The sequence below is a fragment of the Rhipicephalus microplus genome, chromosome 1 (assembly GCF_043290135.1).
Source record: "Rhipicephalus microplus isolate Deutch F79 chromosome 1, USDA_Rmic, whole genome shotgun sequence".
NCBI lineage: Eukaryota > Metazoa > Arthropoda > Arachnida > Ixodida > Ixodidae > Rhipicephalus > Rhipicephalus microplus.
In genome coordinates, this window is record NC_134700.1 from 278,771,296 (window position 1) to 278,787,717 (window position 16,422).

Here is a 16,422-nt window from a genome sequence, read left to right on the forward strand (position 1 = left end):
CAGCCATATACTGTAGTATGCGTCCTAGCATTTTTCATCGTACATTTGGTGTTGTGCGTGTTGTGCCTGAAGATATGAAAGGTTGCAGCGTACATGCTACATGTCTGGGTGTCGATCCGGTTACAAGGGAAATGACAAGATCTGTACGTTCTAGCTGCCTAGGCATTGAATGACGGGTCCACGACCGGAAACTGGTGGTTTCACATTTGATCGCCCGCAGCTGTGAGTGTGCGAAAAGCAAATCAAAGTGGACGATTGGGCCAGTTGGTAATACATGATCTGCGCTTGTCCTTGTCTTTTTCCCATCGGTGTTTTCTACTGTGCAGTGTACTCTGATAATGCGAAAAGCACTTTGATGAGAGTAAGTTTCTTTGCGTAAACCAGTGGCTAATCAGATGAGTTGTGAAGACGCCATGCGATGTTCCGAAACATTTAGTGGATGCTGTGCAGAGAATCCCCCATGGCCTCCCAACGTATTTGTCTCGTGGAAAAAAGGTCCAGAGCTCGCCCACCTACGAAGCGTAGCCGGGGACCGTGAGGTGAGTGGGATACTGTCGAGCCTACACAGACACTGTGCATGAGCCTCTTTGACACAGCTGCCATAAATAATGAGGCAGCTAATGAAGGTGAGCATATGGCCACCTCTTCCTCATTGCAAGCCAATAATGAAAAAAGCTCTACAAGTGAAATGCTCGCCATTTTTATTTATACAGGCACTGAGATGACCAAAAGTGTAAAAGTAAAATGTTAAACAGACAGAGCTACACGCAGCTCCTCACAGCTTGAAAAACTCGAAGTACACATGTGTTGTTTGGAACAGAAACCTCAGCGATACCAATAGAAGCTTGCTAGAGTGATGGCACAAGAAAGGATGAAAAAACAAAAAAACATGCACACACACACACACTCTAAAACTTGCACAAGCTGTAAAAGTGTGAAAAGTTAATTTTTGATATCAATGCATCATGAGCACGAAAAGATAATTTCTTGCGTCACATGTTGACACTGCCTGTGCAGGATGCAGTTGGTCGATTTTCACATGTGATGAGGCATCTGAGCCTTCTGCCTAAACAGTAAAAAAATAAAGATGGAAAGGTAAAACACAGCATGAGGAAGCTACACAACCATGTGAAGGACTGGAAAACTACATCGCATGAACAGCCAAACTTTAAATGCGCTATGGCATCGTAGTTATAAATAAACACACACAAAAAAACATAAGAACCAGGCAAAAGTCGCATGAAGTATTCCTTGATCCTCGTCACCCGCTGAATTCAAAGCAGTGATTCATTCAAGCAGGGCGTTGGTTAGATGAATACGAGTCTATTTTACGATATCATTGTATATAGAAACACTGAATGCATATATGGCCTGAAAACTTAGATATGCGCTGTCAAGAGTTGCAACTACTGCCTTCCGGAATGCGTTAAGACTTGCCAGAGTCCTTGAAAACTCTGGATCGTCTGGAAATATTCACTAAATGCTTCAGGAAAAAAGAGAAGCATGCTTTTAATGCGATAGCATATTTGACAGTGGGAGCAGCAAGCATTTGTTGCCATTGAATTTCTAGCTTCAAGGCTTCATTCGACACTAAATTTCACTGTATTAGAGCCTCCTCAAATATCCTTCAGGGTTACATCAATCTCAAAATGTAATAAATCTTCACGGGCACATTTAATCACAATTCGCAGTTCTAACGCGTGCCGTACCATTGCAGTACCGGGGCCGCTATAATGCCATGGCGCAAACGAGGTTGCCCCTAGTGTTTGCTTCTCTTTCTATAGTATCAAACTTTCATCGAAGCTTCATGACCAGCAAAAGTATTGAAGGACTCAGGTTTAACTTCACTTTAACGAATGACCTGAACAGGCAGAGTATTTGAACTGTAGTTCTTTGTATAGAAAGGTCTGCAATGCTCTCATTTCAGATATAAACTTCACGTTCAATTAACCAATGACTATAATAAATCAGCAACACAATAGAAAAAAAAAAAGAGGAAAGTAGCTTCCGTACAATTCTGATGTGGAATCCAGAGGTTCACCACACTGAAGGAGCTTTCCAAGGACAACAAAGCCTGACTGTGTGCTGCAGCGTTGAAGGAGTTCATCAAACATGGCCTGCCTCTTGTCACCGTCCAATTCAGTGCATTCGTCAAGCTATGAGAAAGCATGATAACGCAAGAATGTGTCATTCTCAAGAGAGTGCAGGATAAGCAGCATGTCGTCTCTCAAACAGGTTAAAATGCATTTGAAATATAAAAATAACCAAACCTGCGTGATATATTATGCAAGGCATGCAAACTAATGAAGTGAAAGCTATCTGTATTCATTCATTAATTAATTCATTTATTCATTAGGTCCTTTATAGGCATGCACAGCTACTACTGTTTTCCATTGATACCCCTCACTCCCTTTTTTAGTTAATTCAGCCAGTTGTCCTTTGAAATATCAGTTAAACAATCAGATTTTATCACATCATCATGGTTGAGATGAAGGTTGACAAATGCAGCCTGAAATAGCGTTGCAGCACTCACCTCGTAGTCTGGCCACTCGGACCAGATTAATGTCTGCACTTGAAGGAGCAGTAGAAGGTTCTCATCGTCAGCATTCAGCGACACATTCTGAAATTTACGCAACGTATAGCCTAAATTATCTCCAAAGCCTGGTGTGAAAAGTGGACTTAGCAAAGCCAATAATTAAACAACTTCAACATAAACACCAGTACAAGAAAAGAATATGAAAATTTAGCACATATGCTTACGCTTTTGCCAAGCTGTAGAATAACAGGAGAAAGTACCAATCAGGTGGCATAAAAGAACCATGAGATGTGCCAATGAAAAACGAAAATTCTAAAAAAAAAAAGCCCAAGTGATTCATTCATTCATTCATTAGCAGGTTTCACAAACTTCGCCAGTGAAACCTCTATGAAAAACGAAAACAAAAAAATGCAGATTACCGGCTTTTGTAATTCTATTGACATCAGCATTAGTCAAACTACACATGGTGAGATTAAGTATCTCAAGGCATGTGGCTTTATCCTACATTCCCCATCCCCTCTCACTCTTCCGCCAATCTAGACAAGTTATTATAAGGTAGCAGCTGTGGGCCTGAAGAAGAAGCGGAAGCTGCATGCAAAATCCAAATCTTCTGCAAAATCTTATTTTCTTAGTGAGACCAGAGTTCAGGATCAACTGTTATTGGCAACAAACAGCAAGAATCACAGCTAACAACAGTCAGAGGCACTTGGATGCTTGCTTCTTTAGAGGGCGAATACCCATCGTGAATGAAAACCCCTGAAATCTAATGATTACCACTGCCAAGAAGCTTTAGATGGCAAAGTGAACAGTCAGACTTTCTCACTATCAGGTTACTAATCCTTTCTACCTTTGGCACTAGTGTGTATCTTCAATGCGGAATTTAGGTTTTTAATACATAATCCTGTTACACCACTATGCATGAAGGCTTTGTGGGGGAGGACACAAAGAAACGGTTGTGCGATGGTAGCGATTTGAGATGCTACTGTGGAAGCGTCCGCCAGCAATTACAAGCACATTCTAATCTAAGCATAATTGAAGCACAATTTCATCAATTATTAAATCAGAAGTCAGTTCTATGCAACATTTTCGGTAAAAGAAGATCTAAAAAAAAACATTAAAAAAGATAATGGAATGACTGCTGTATAGCACGCTATCTGAGATACTACTACAATTCCTAAAGTCACCATGTCCTCAATCGCATTTTGCACCATAAACCTCTTCTACAAAAATTAATACAGCTTCTAAAAAAAAAGAAAGGACAACACAAAGGAATCACGGTACAGATGTCAATATAACAAAATCATAGGTGATGCAATGTCACGAGAAAAATTAAATCGTATAAAGAGATTACAAGGAGAGAAGGAAGTTTTAATAGAGCCACCATCATTAGGTTAAGAAACAGATTAAGAACCAGTACCTTCTCAAGTATTTCCAGCACCTTGAGGCGCACATGAATTGACACGCTGCTGTCAAGACAGAAAGGTCTCAGCAGGTCGAGTACCATGTCTCCAACAAACACATCATCACTGAAAAGTAAACAAAAGCACTTGCTGATACTTTCCTTTAAGAAGACGGCAGGTGGTATGGTAAGGCAGCCTACATTACAAGATACTAGTTCCTTTTTCTAACATCTGCTTTACATTAGGCAGGAATATAGCTAGCTAAGATTGAAACAGAATACTACATGAACATGCTATGCTACTACTGATGTCAGGGAAACGGAGTTGAAAAATATTACATAACTGTGAATGCATATCAGTGAAAGCTTCCTGCCAACTGACCGTCTGTATTTATTATTCCTACGAAGCATCTCTCTTTGCAATGCCCCAAGCCTTCGTAGAGACGCTCTCTGATGAACTAAAGAGAAGCCGAAAACACACTTTTGTGTCAGTACTGGAATGCAGTGCAACCTCAGTGCTGTTGAATGTGTGCTTAGTGGAACAACAGTTTTGCGGTAACTTGTCATCGTTGCCAAAACAATACTTGCCTTTCTTCAAGAACTTGGCGAAGAATACGTTCCAGGACTTCCTCAGGTGTCATCGAGTCGAACACGTCGTGCAACTTCTTTTCTGGATTTCTGGTACAACAAAAGGCACAAAGCAAAACATTTTTTTGCAGGACATATAAAGTAGCTCTATCACATATCACATGTGATAGAACTCCTCCAAGCTTACAGTGACACGTGTCAGTAACAAGTTGTGATAAAGCTGTGACCACTATCCTCCCAAGATGTCTGAAAACAACAGGCAAAAATGTTCCCTACTGTGTGTTCATTTTATAGCGATGACAGAAAAGTGAAGGGCGTTTGAAGGATTACAAAATGTAAATAAGCTGTCTAAAAGCCTGCATCACATACAGCAACATATGGTGATTTGGTTAACAAAGACAGACATAAACATACACACAGCACTGCATGCTTGTTTCTGTTTTTTTTGTTGCATTGCCATGCATTGCAAGTTAACTGTAAAATAATGTTTAATCCATCATGTATTGTCCTAGACTGCCGTGACTCTCCTTGTGTCACAGTGGTTTTGTAGTAAGTAAAGCAGGGGGAAAAAAGAAAGAAGATATCAAGCCAGGAATGTGGGCCATGAAGTTACTATCCCCGCTTGCACTGTGAATGGGCCTATTCATGTGGCATTGGGTAGTTCAATGGAGTGCTAACTGCACATAAGCCTTTAACAATGCAGCCATTTTTCCTTTAAAAGACAATTAGTAGCCTGTAAGCATAAATGGCTTTCTTTCTCCCGTCTGCTATTGGAGCTAACTGAACTTGTTGACTAAATGACAAACTTTTTATTAAAAATTTCTAGAACACTTGTCACTACAGTCAACGTTTAGACAAGCTGTCTTGCCTTCTTAAAGACCGCTTGTTGTGAGAGAGATTACAAAGAACACATACAGTACAAGCACTAATGTAGATATTTACAGCCTATAAGAGACAAAGTCCACATGTTCAAACGTCGGTACTAAATTAGGGGACAACTTTCTGTGGCAATAAAGGGAAGGTAATGAAACCAGAGTGGGCGTGTGCCGCCACTGAGGAATATAATACCACAAATACGCCTGTATTTTCTGCGTAAAGATAATAAAAAACAACATTACTTTATTTTCTACAAGATGACGTTTGTAAAGAGATGCTGCACGAACCAAGGAGATATTATTATCTGCTTTGTTTCATGAAGTGTCATTTTGCATTCTTGCACGTCTGAGAACCCCACACATTTTAGGCGCACCTCACAGTCAAAATGGCGTCTCCATTTCTAGGTGAGTGCTCGTCCCCCTCTAGCTATACCGACAATTCGCCAAAGGAGCTTGTGTCAAATTTCACTCCCAAATTTATTTACTTATTTATTTATTTATTTATTTATATAGTACTGCTAGCCTCTAGCTGAGGCTGTAAGCAGGAGTGGGTGCAACAGGTACAAAATAAAGTGAACAAATCAAGACACAACACTCGTGGCATAAGAACACGAAAAAAAAATAGCTGTGTAAGTGGGCATGGCAAATTCTGCGCAGTGGTATTATTCGAACACCGCCGGCATTCGGAAAGGGAGTCTAGCCGGACTACTTCACAGCGGAGTACATGTGCAGTAGCTCCGCCCCCGTAGCTTTCCCTTCATTGCCACAGAAAGTTGTCCCCGAGTAATGCAACACCATGAGTTCAAGAATTCTCCATCTCTTCAAGCTTCCATCTTTTCTTGAAATTACAGAAATGAATTCTCAAGATTTTTTGTGCATATGATTCCCAACCTGAGCTGTTCTGAAGCGAGCAAGATGGAATCCGAGTATATGTCTGCAGGTTGCTTGTCCACTGTGTTTGGTGGGCAGCAGGACAGCAGGGATTGCAACAGGCCGGGTGTGGTTTCCGACATGGCACAACGAAGTAGCATGGCTTCCAACTGTGACAAAAGCAATCATAACGCATTCATTTAGCACCATGTTACTTGTTAAAGGGTCATCGAACAACCCCAAGATCCAAAAATTTTAATAAAGAGAAATATACACACTTTTCCTATATGAACTTGCTGCTGCAAGAATATTGTGAATACATGCTACTATAATAAGGAAGTTACAGGGGTTAAACCATCCGTTTCAGCCAGTTTCAAATTTTCGCGCTGTGCTTGCCACCCTTCTCTGCCATAGGGAGGGCGAGGACAGCTAGCCCATTGTCGTGACTCTGCCCACTTCGGCAACGTGACATGACGTCCGTGATACATCATCGGCGCACAACCAACGATCGAGCGGGACTTCTCCCACATGAGCACGTATCCCGGCGACCAGGGCAAGAAATGCAGAGCGAGGAGCGCTTTTTCCCTCACGCTAAAGTAGTGGACGCCTCTTTATCTCAGGGGCTTTCGCTCTGGCAATACTGCTTCTCCTGGAGCCTCGGGCTTTACAAAGCGGCAGAGGGCAGCACAGAAAGCTGGAAATGCGGACTGCACAGCTGAAACTGCTTCACCGAAGGGCCAAGGCGCTGTTTCCCAAAGCAAAGAAGCAATATACGAGGACAGTGGTGTGCAATGTTACTGATGGGCAACTTTTGTCAGACCGCGTGTACGAGGGGATTGGTCAGGCGAGAGAAACAGGTGCGCAGCGCTGTCAAATGTGATAAATAGAAGGCAAATGTGATCGCCGCAGTCCAATGTATGAATTGGCAAGCATTTTTCAGGGGTGTAAAAAAGAAAGTTGGAGCCTGTTCAGTGGTGCTTAAAATCTAACAATACTGGCTGCCACAACTGTTCATGTGTGTAGTTTAAAGAGGCTACCATTACTATTGGCACGTGGTTCTCTGCTCATTATGAGTAACGAGTGTATGTGTTCACGATAGCAGAGGACAGACCTACGCATGGAGCTCGATGCAATTCAACTTGCCTTCTGTGGAATGCCCCGTGAAAGCTCAAACTCAGTTGCATAGCTCTGAACTACAGGATTGCTTGGGTCAACAGCTTCGTCCAATACTCCGTCCGCTATCCTCTGCAAGTGTGACAGGTAGCCCTGGAGGGTTTTCGCAGCATCTTTCCATTCCTCTTCGGATCCACTGAGGAAAGAAATGTGCAAAAGTTATCACATAGAGCTAGGATATATCCGAATCTAAAAAGGCAAAAAGCCCTGAGTGGCAATAACTTGCCAGCATGCAATTGCAATGTGGACAAAGTCAAACAAATCGGAACACATGTTAGAGCTTTGAAATTCCTAAAGGAATGAAAGGAACTGCATGTGATGTCAGTGCATGCTTTACAATTGCCACTAGGTGACCACATCGGTCGTTGTAATTTACTTTCAGAGCACATTTGCCAATGCAGTGCTTAAAAGTTGCATCACCTGCCAGAGACAGGATAACAAAACTCGTTTACTTACATTTTGGGTATCTTGTCGACGTGATACTGCTTCGAAAGTTTCAGGCACTGCCTCACGACATCTAGGCGTATTCGTCGGCTGACCTGCATGCAGAAATGTGACTGTTGGCAGTGGTTTGAACAAAGTACAGCAACCGAAAATTTAAGAGCACTAAAGAAAAGCAAAGGGCTCAGTTTCGTAGATCTGAGTTTCACTTTTGTGGGCAGATAAATTTCACACAGCACAGATTGGTCATATAAATTTCGTTAATTGGTTTAAGGTGGCCAAGTACATATCCAGTCATATGGGCTCATAGTGGGTGATGGTAGGGAAGAATGCTCCGACGGACAAACACATTCACACACAAAAGAAGAAATGACAATACTAAGTTATTACTACTATAACTAAAGTAGTGTATCAGGCTTGTGCGAATACTGAATTTTAGGTTCGAAGCGAATTCGAAGTATCCAGTGATTTTGGTTAAATAATTTTGAATCAAAATCATATAGCTATATACTGCATGTTATAAAAAAAACTTGGTATATTTGTCATAATAAAACTAATCTACACAATTTTTTAAATTGAAACAAGGCCTGTGCAAATGCCTCTTTTTATGCATCAAAGGAAGTGGAAACAACTTTGAATAGTAGCAGGATTTGACTTTTGGTAGAATACAAGTTATAGCCTGTAACGTATGTCAAGTTTCAAAATTTGCTTTACCTAAAGCATATTAGTTGGTATAATGAGCTTTTAAAGTGAAAAAATGAATCAACACGAAGGTAATACCGTCAAACCCCTTTATAAAAGACACTGATATAAGAGACAAATGGATATAAGAGACACCAGAGTGCCTACAGTAAAATACGAATTGATAAGAAAATGCATACGAGGTACCCTGCTAATAAGAGACAACTCGTATAAGAGACAAGAATTGCTGCCCGGAGCATGCCTCTTATAAAGGGGCTTAACTATATTATCATTTAACCTTAAAGAGGGACGATAATTATAGCGCGAGAACAAAACGACGACTTCTTGTCTTTGTGTCGTCGTTTTGTTCTCGCGCTATAACTATGGTCATGCCATACCTACTAGCCCAAGCTGCCACACTTAAAGAGGGGCTTTGTGGCAGTGCGGATTTCTTCTGAATAGATGCTTTCACGGCTTAGTATCCCTCCAATGCAATGAAACCACGTTTACGTGTTACACGCGGACTAATAGGCCCTTATTTCTTAGTAAGAAATATTAGTAATTTTCAATAACTTAAATTCGATTTGAAGCAAACTAAAATATTGCATTATTCATTCATATTCGAAGCATTCGAATATTCACACAAGCCTATAGTGTATGTATGTCAGCTTGTGATTGAACTTGCCCAGATAATTTTCGAGAGATAATTAGGGATGAAAGAGAATCCCTTGATCCTCTTTCAAAAGGACTAAACAACTAGCCTTAAACGAAGCATGAATGTATCCTAGATCCTGCACTGCAGAGAGAGAGACAGAAAGAGAATTTATTAGAAGGCTGACAGGGTTGTCAATATAGTACTTAAATAGAAACACCTAATTAGTATTCAAACCTTTATCAGGCTGATTAAGCATGAAACCTCAAAATAGATTGTTTCATAAATATTCCTTTACACATCAAGTGAAGTGTACCAGCTGGGAATGGCATAACTAGGTAGTATGCATTAACCAAGTACAAATTTGCATCTCTTGATGTGTACCATTACCGCCAACAAAGAATAGAATACAATCAAATTGCAAGTATTGCCTAAGATATCTATCATTAAGTCGTTTCTTTCTTTTTTTTTTTTTTGCCAAAGTGCAGAAAAAAGTTCTTGCACTATCACACAACCATCCGACAGCACGCAGTGGCGACACATAGGAGCATTTTAAAACTACTAAAGGGTCCAGGGTACGTGGCGACTGACTCAGTGACAAAACGGACTGTATCGACTGTCTGCGACATGTGTTTACCGTGATCTGCTACTGAGCGAAAATTGGCATAGCTTCTTTAAAAAAGTTACGCATGTGGGGAGCCAATTGTCTAATGGCTAGTTGCACACAGCACTTGACCTATTGTGTTTGCCTGTTGTAGTCCAGTGTGTTCAGTAGGTGGCCTACAGCTCATTTCGATTGGCCACAGAGAAAAAACGGCAAATGTGGGAAACTGCTTAAAAAAGAAAGTCACTGAATCTCGAAAGAGGGTTCCTGGGAGAATTCACTGGAAGCAATGAACTCGGGAGATGTGGCATGACGATCGCCTCATGCGATAACTGCCTAACAGGCTAGCTTCGCCCGATGCAGCACCAGTCCCGCTATTTTTGGTTACCCCCTCATAAGAACTGAATGTACCTGTGCTAAGAGTTTTTTCACTATTCAGGCCAATGGCACTAAAGAATGACACAACTTTTCAGTGCCACAGCTAAAGAGAGTGATCACTCAGAAATTACAACAGGTAATTTTTACTTATGCTACAGCAGATAGGATGCGTGACACATGTCAAACATGTAAAAGTGCACTCATGACACCTGTAAAAGTGTGCACTTACACGTTCGAGTGACACCTTGTCAAATGCGACTGATTCTGCAAATGTGACAAGATCTGCTGGAGAAAGGTTCTCAAGGTAGCCACGGCATTCGTCAAAGTGTTTAGTCCACTCAGTCTGAAAAGTGAACAAGAAAGAATTACAAGAAAGGCTGTCAGCATAAAAAGAAATAATTTGCAAGTTTTTGTAACTGCTAGTTTTGTATCATACTTCAAGTACTTGATACTTCAAGTATTTAAACATGAGTCACCATGATGCCCTGAAATTATGGGTGTGTAAATATTCAAGTTTTCAATTTGAATTAAACAGTATTAATCGAATATTTCAATTAGACTTTTGAATAGCTAGTATTCATAGTTTCACTGGACGAATATCCAAAGCACGACAAAGGCCAATTGCACAACTTGGTTAGGGTGGGGTGGTTAAAAATAATGCTAACATCGTTACAAAAGGCCTTCTGTTAAAACTTTCACCAATATACTCATAGGAAAATGTGTGCATGTTTAGTTTAATCCTTTAATGTCTGAATTATGAAACTGCCAAACAAAAGAGAAATTATCATTTTCCAGCTTTAAATCGTTGCCTTTAGTTTATTTTACAGTTAAATTATCCAAAATGCTACTTTAATGCATACTTTTAGGTATGTCTTAAATTATCTATATGTCACAGAAGCGAGGACCTTGCAACAAAAACGTACTTCAGAATTATGTAGCCTCTTGGTTGTGTACATACCAAACAAACAATATTATTGAAGACAGAACTAAGGTCACCCAGGCGAAAAAGAATGCAGAAATAAGAGCTGTTGCGCGTGCTTCGTGCTTTCCGTCATGAGCTGAGACACAATTGGTCCTAGCATAAAATACCTTACACGAGACGGTGCTAGATTTTCTATGCTAAGAGCCACATTCCCTGTGAGTACTTGACAGCCGGTATTAACTGCAGCACGCACTTTACGACTTGCTTACTTGTAGTTTTTACGTATGTTGTGAATTTGCCACACTCAACGGTAAAGGGCTCAAGGAGATTGTACCGTTTCCGCACATCATGGCTCCAGCAGAAAAAGCCAGAGCACTGAGACCAGACCTTATAGAAAAGAGGTTCAAGAATACTTGAATGAGCTCCTGACCTCAAGAAAAGAGGATCCTTTAAAAGAATGAAAAATGCATAGAGCTGCACTTTACTCGGGTGTTGTCACAATTGCCTTGCGATACCTTCCCATCCCTGCTACTGAGGTGTCCAGTGAGCAATGTTTTCAACTGCAGGAAGTGCTGGAACATCATGGCGAGTAAGTTAGAAGCAAAGTCATGTGGCTTGTGTTTCTGAATGACAATTTGTAATCTTTTAGTATCAGTCACTCACCGCGTTAAGGGCCTGAGGACATGAGCAGGTCGCATTTCTTTGTTCTTTCTTTTAATTTTCAGCAAAGTCTTTGGTATTCAATTCAAGTTCAATTTGAGATGAAATTGCATTATTCACACACCCATACATTAAGCGTGTTTGATTGATGAATGGCTTGACTGATTTATTAATTCATTCATTAATTTATCAATTCACTGATAAATTTTCATTCTAAAAAAATCAGTGCAATAAGCAATGGACCTATGCTATTACGAAGGAGGAGAAAAATATTTTAATGAAGAGCTGCACCTGGGAGGCGAGCATATTATACTTGACCTATGCATCCATAAAGCCTGTTGAGTGCGTAACTTAAATTAGCAGTAAATTACCGTTGTTAGCACTGTTTCTCCTCCCTTTGAAAGGAAGAGCTTGGTAGCCCATGCGCAATAAATGGAGGAGGGCGTCAAACGGCTGCCATCCTGGAAGGAACAAAAACAAAACAGAAATGAAAGCTGTATCTGTTGTAACAAATATTTTGGCAGCACTTGACTAGTATCAAAGCCAGACCACTTGGAGGCTCTTCTGTGTTATATTAACAAGTGAGCACATTTTTACCGTTTATATAATTACACATAAATTGTAGCCTTAAGTTGGCTCAGTAATTGTCACTATCGCTATCATAATATGAAACTTTGCTACACAGGGTAAAAGCAGAAAAAAAAAGAGGGTGTTGAACTTCAACAGCATTGCAGCCTATTTGTGGTCTAAATATGGCTAATGGCTAATGGCTAATGTACTGAAACTGCCTGTTTGAAGCTGGCACACAGGTAAATGGCTGTCAACATGTTTACAAAGGTTTACCAACATAAAAGTTATAAGGTAGCACAAATATCCTTGGTTGTGATCTTTATGCAGATTGAGAAATACCACTCATTTTTTTCCCTTGTTCTAATCTTTGAGACACAAATATCTGCTTTGCTACGGCGTATGTGACGAATTGTTCACATTGTGCACTGTTCATAAAGACGACAGAATATGTACTGTTGTGGATACCTTGTTCTGTCAAAATTTTTCTCTCTCGAAAGAGAATAAGTTTGGCTTTTAGGCACTGGTTGGATAAGTGCTAGTGTTTGTAAGCATTGAACACTCACTTTCACAATAATGCAAGTAGTATTATCACTTGTACAGAGATTTCAGCTACTGGGGTTGTTAACCAATACAACTCCACAATAGAGGAGGATACTCACACGGCAGGGAATGGTGGGAGCCAATTCTGAAATGGCCTCGACTGTGTCTTTGTTCACAAATGGGCTGAACACACCAAGAGGTGAATTCCCGGGCTCGAGTAAGGCTTTGTAGTCGATTTCTGAAAAGCCACACGCAACAAAGAGTGTCGACTAAAAAAGAAGTTGTCCATCCTTTTCATAACTAGACCAAGAAAATGTCTCGATTTGGTGCTGTGGAAAACATGAACATGTGCCCTTGTTTGTGCCTGCATTTGCACGCAAGGTATGTGCACGATATGCTACAATATAGAATAGTTACAAGCAGACCCTGCCCAGTTTTGCTCAGTTGTTAGCACAAAGCTAATAACAAAGAACTTGTCCGCAAGTGCGGTAAATTTTCTCAAGGTTCCAACGCATGAGCTCTAACAACCTGCATGCAACTGTCAAAATATTGCGTTAGTCCTTACAAACAGTTTAGAGCACGAAAACTGGCAATAATTTGAGTGGTTGTGCAGACTTGTAATCTAGTGCATGCTTGCATTATATATGTTTTACGAACGCAGATCAGTTCTAGTAACATCTGTTAAACGTGAATCGAGAACCACGAAACATTATAATATTGTTTGGGTTTAACAACCCTTAAAGGGCCCCTAAACTACCAAGAGGTCGAAATTTAGTTGGGGTGTGACACCTGTGCACGAGTCTACAACAATAATGCAGTCGTGAGAATTTTTCCGAAATGGTGCTGTAATAGCGAAGTTACACGCGTCTGATGACTGAAACATGGTGATCGCTCATTTCACTCTTTTCTTTGCTGCCCTTTGCTCATCACCTGGTCTAATCTCCCAAAGCCACTTTGCCCTCCTTGTAGAGTGACCTTCCTCAAGAAACAATCCAGGAAACAATCCCTTCACCTCGCCAAGTTTCCTGGCCTCCCTAGTGACGTGTGTCACATCAACATGTTGAATCTGTGAGGTGGTCAGCAAGCGATTGGTCGAACAACAACCTATGATTTCCACTTGGCATGTAAAAACAGCACAAGAGTAGAGACAAAAACTGAAGATGAGACGATGAGGTGAAATAGGACAGCCTGTTAACGTTGGACTAAACGATCATCGCGCGAACACAGCAATGAAATTACTGCAAGCTGTTGTACAGCATTTTAATGCAGCAGAACGCAACTTCGACTATCTCAAACTCTACATACTTCAGTTGAACTACCAGTCTGCAAACGACAGAGAATATACAGAGTCATACCTTATTAGCAAGTTCAATACACTCACACCAATATGTATAAATGCTTCTAAAGGGGCTCTTGAATACATTCGGTACGGTAAAAACACAAAGATAACAAATGCCCTCCGTTTAGTAAAGTGAAACCTACCATTGTTAACTTCTGACAACCATGATTAAGAAAAACGCGTGCATCCTCACCTCGCCACCACTTTTTATTTTCTTTTTATTTGTGGAACACCTGTTCCCTCTTCAGGAAACAGGTGAGGGGAAGGTACCAAGCATAGACACGCTAGTGATAAAGAAATCAGTTATGTTCTAACCTTCAGGAAGACAAGTCCGCTTGTTTAAATGTCAGCTCAACACAACCCTTGTTTACAGACTTTTTCTTCCCAATCTCGCGTGACATATCATCACTGCTGACATGCTCTTCAAAACAATGGGCACTTCTGGTTGCTATGACTCTGTGAACTCCGTGCTCCTCGATTAACCGCTGTTGTTGTCATGCTGGATTATGAGAAATGCCTCGTCGGCGAGAGCACCAGAAATTTTGAACACCTGGGGTTCTTTAACGTGCGCCTAAATCTGAGGACACAAGCCTCTGGCAATTTGCCTCCATTTAAATGCAGCTGCTGTGAATATAATTCAATTCTGCAACCTTCAGGCCAGACTTTAAGCACCATATTCGCTAGACCACAATGGGGGAAAGGGGGGCAACTACTAAACAATGTAACGAGCTTTAATAACCCCTTGTGTTAAGAAACAAAGCGGTGACCCTAGACTACGTACGAGGGCATGCTGACCGAACCCTCTCGAGGAGCTTCAGATGGTCGGAAGGCCTCAGACCCAAGTCGTCAGTGAATGCTTGGCCACACTTCTCGAGCAGCTTGTAGAAAAACCTCATGAGTGCGTGGTCGGATCCATTAAGTGATGGGTAGATTCTGCCCAGCAGCTTTTCCCTAAGAGATTCTGGGTTGGAAGCTAGGACCTCCAGCATGCCACCCGTGAGAAGGCGCTGTTCGATATCAGCCATGTCACTGCACAGAAAAGCTCTGTCACACTGTGGCGGAGAGAACTCGCAAAAAACTAGAACTAACAGGACAGTAATACTACACTCTAAACATGTTTTGGTAAAGGATGTGGACAAGTCATGTGTAGACTCAACTGAGAACAATGTAGTTTTGATTGCCGTTACCATCATTGACCGCTCAATAGTGTCCAAAAAAATTACATTTAAGTATAATGCCTGATGCTTATGCCTGGACTAGTATTTGATAGTATGTCAGCATTCTACTTCACAGGGTTGCTGACTCCATTTTGCCTTAGCTTTCCAAGTGCTCACACTTATTTCTTAAGCACTGAAAGTGCTGCTGCAAACTATATGGTAGCAGTGTTTGAACATTTGAGTTTAAAATTTGAATAAAGTATTTTGATCAGACTTTCAAATTCTTAGTATTTTTACTTATGAGTAACTTAAAATGAAGGAACACTCGTATTTCACAGCATGTAACTTGCATAAGAAATGCTTTCACTGCATGCTATAAAACCATCCCATAAGGCAAAATAACCTGAATAGGTGGTATACAGGACAAGTACTTGTCCATCTATGTCCCTTTATATTGGCTCCATTTTTTATGCGCTACTCATTTTAAGTCTACAAGAGCCAATTGGCTACTCTACAAAGGAGAAAAGGAGCAAAAATTAGATTAGGAAACGAGAGACACAAGCTAAAAATGGCTCTAGTATGAGGATTGCAGGATGCAGTTCTACATGACAAGTGGGGTTCTCTTGAGTAAATATATAGAAATGGGCATTTGAGGACCTGGGCAGCCGGAGGGAGAGTGTGTGAGTTCACAGCCTCAAGCCCCGTACATGTAATGAAAGTAAGGCATAACTGAAATTTTGAACAATAAAACTCTTCAACATCCAATATTTTTAATTTATTGAGTAATATACCCCAATCGCACTTTTAAAACAGAATTATCTGAAATCGCAACTGCTTTCATCCTTGAGCCAGCGTTTTCCTATGCCAATTAATCTGATGTAATAGCGTATACAAAAAATGGGTTTCACTGCAGTGCAGAAGTGCCACGCAACGAAGCATACCAACACGTGGAAGTGGTTATTGTTACGAAACACAAATATGCAGATAAGCCGCTACAGCTTAGAGTCAGTAATGCATCCTCAATACATACCCATTTT

General features: G+C 40.8%; 1 protein-coding gene across 2 annotated transcripts in view; it reads right to left on the reverse strand.

Annotated features, from left to right (window-relative positions):
- LOC119188260 (NBAS subunit of NRZ tethering complex) overlaps positions 1 to 16,422 on the reverse strand; it is a 79,237-nt gene that overhangs the window by 3,001 nt on the left and 59,814 nt on the right. For both annotated transcript variants that reach the window (XM_037436216.2, XM_075895755.1), the window contains exons 44-54: positions 15,010 to 15,257; positions 13,009 to 13,127; positions 12,151 to 12,240; positions 10,427 to 10,540; positions 7,898 to 7,980; positions 7,412 to 7,577; positions 6,290 to 6,438; positions 4,524 to 4,613; positions 3,954 to 4,062; positions 2,534 to 2,620; positions 2,014 to 2,156 (exon numbers count right to left, since the gene is read on the reverse strand). In XM_037436216.2, coding sequence (XP_037292113.2) covers positions 2,014 to 2,156; positions 2,534 to 2,620; positions 3,954 to 4,062; positions 4,524 to 4,613; positions 6,290 to 6,438; positions 7,412 to 7,577; positions 7,898 to 7,980; positions 10,427 to 10,540; positions 12,151 to 12,240; positions 13,009 to 13,127; positions 15,010 to 15,257 — 1,398 coding nt within the window. The remainder of the gene's footprint in view (positions 1 to 2,013; positions 2,157 to 2,533; positions 2,621 to 3,953; positions 4,063 to 4,523; positions 4,614 to 6,289; positions 6,439 to 7,411; positions 7,578 to 7,897; positions 7,981 to 10,426; positions 10,541 to 12,150; positions 12,241 to 13,008; positions 13,128 to 15,009; positions 15,258 to 16,422) is intronic.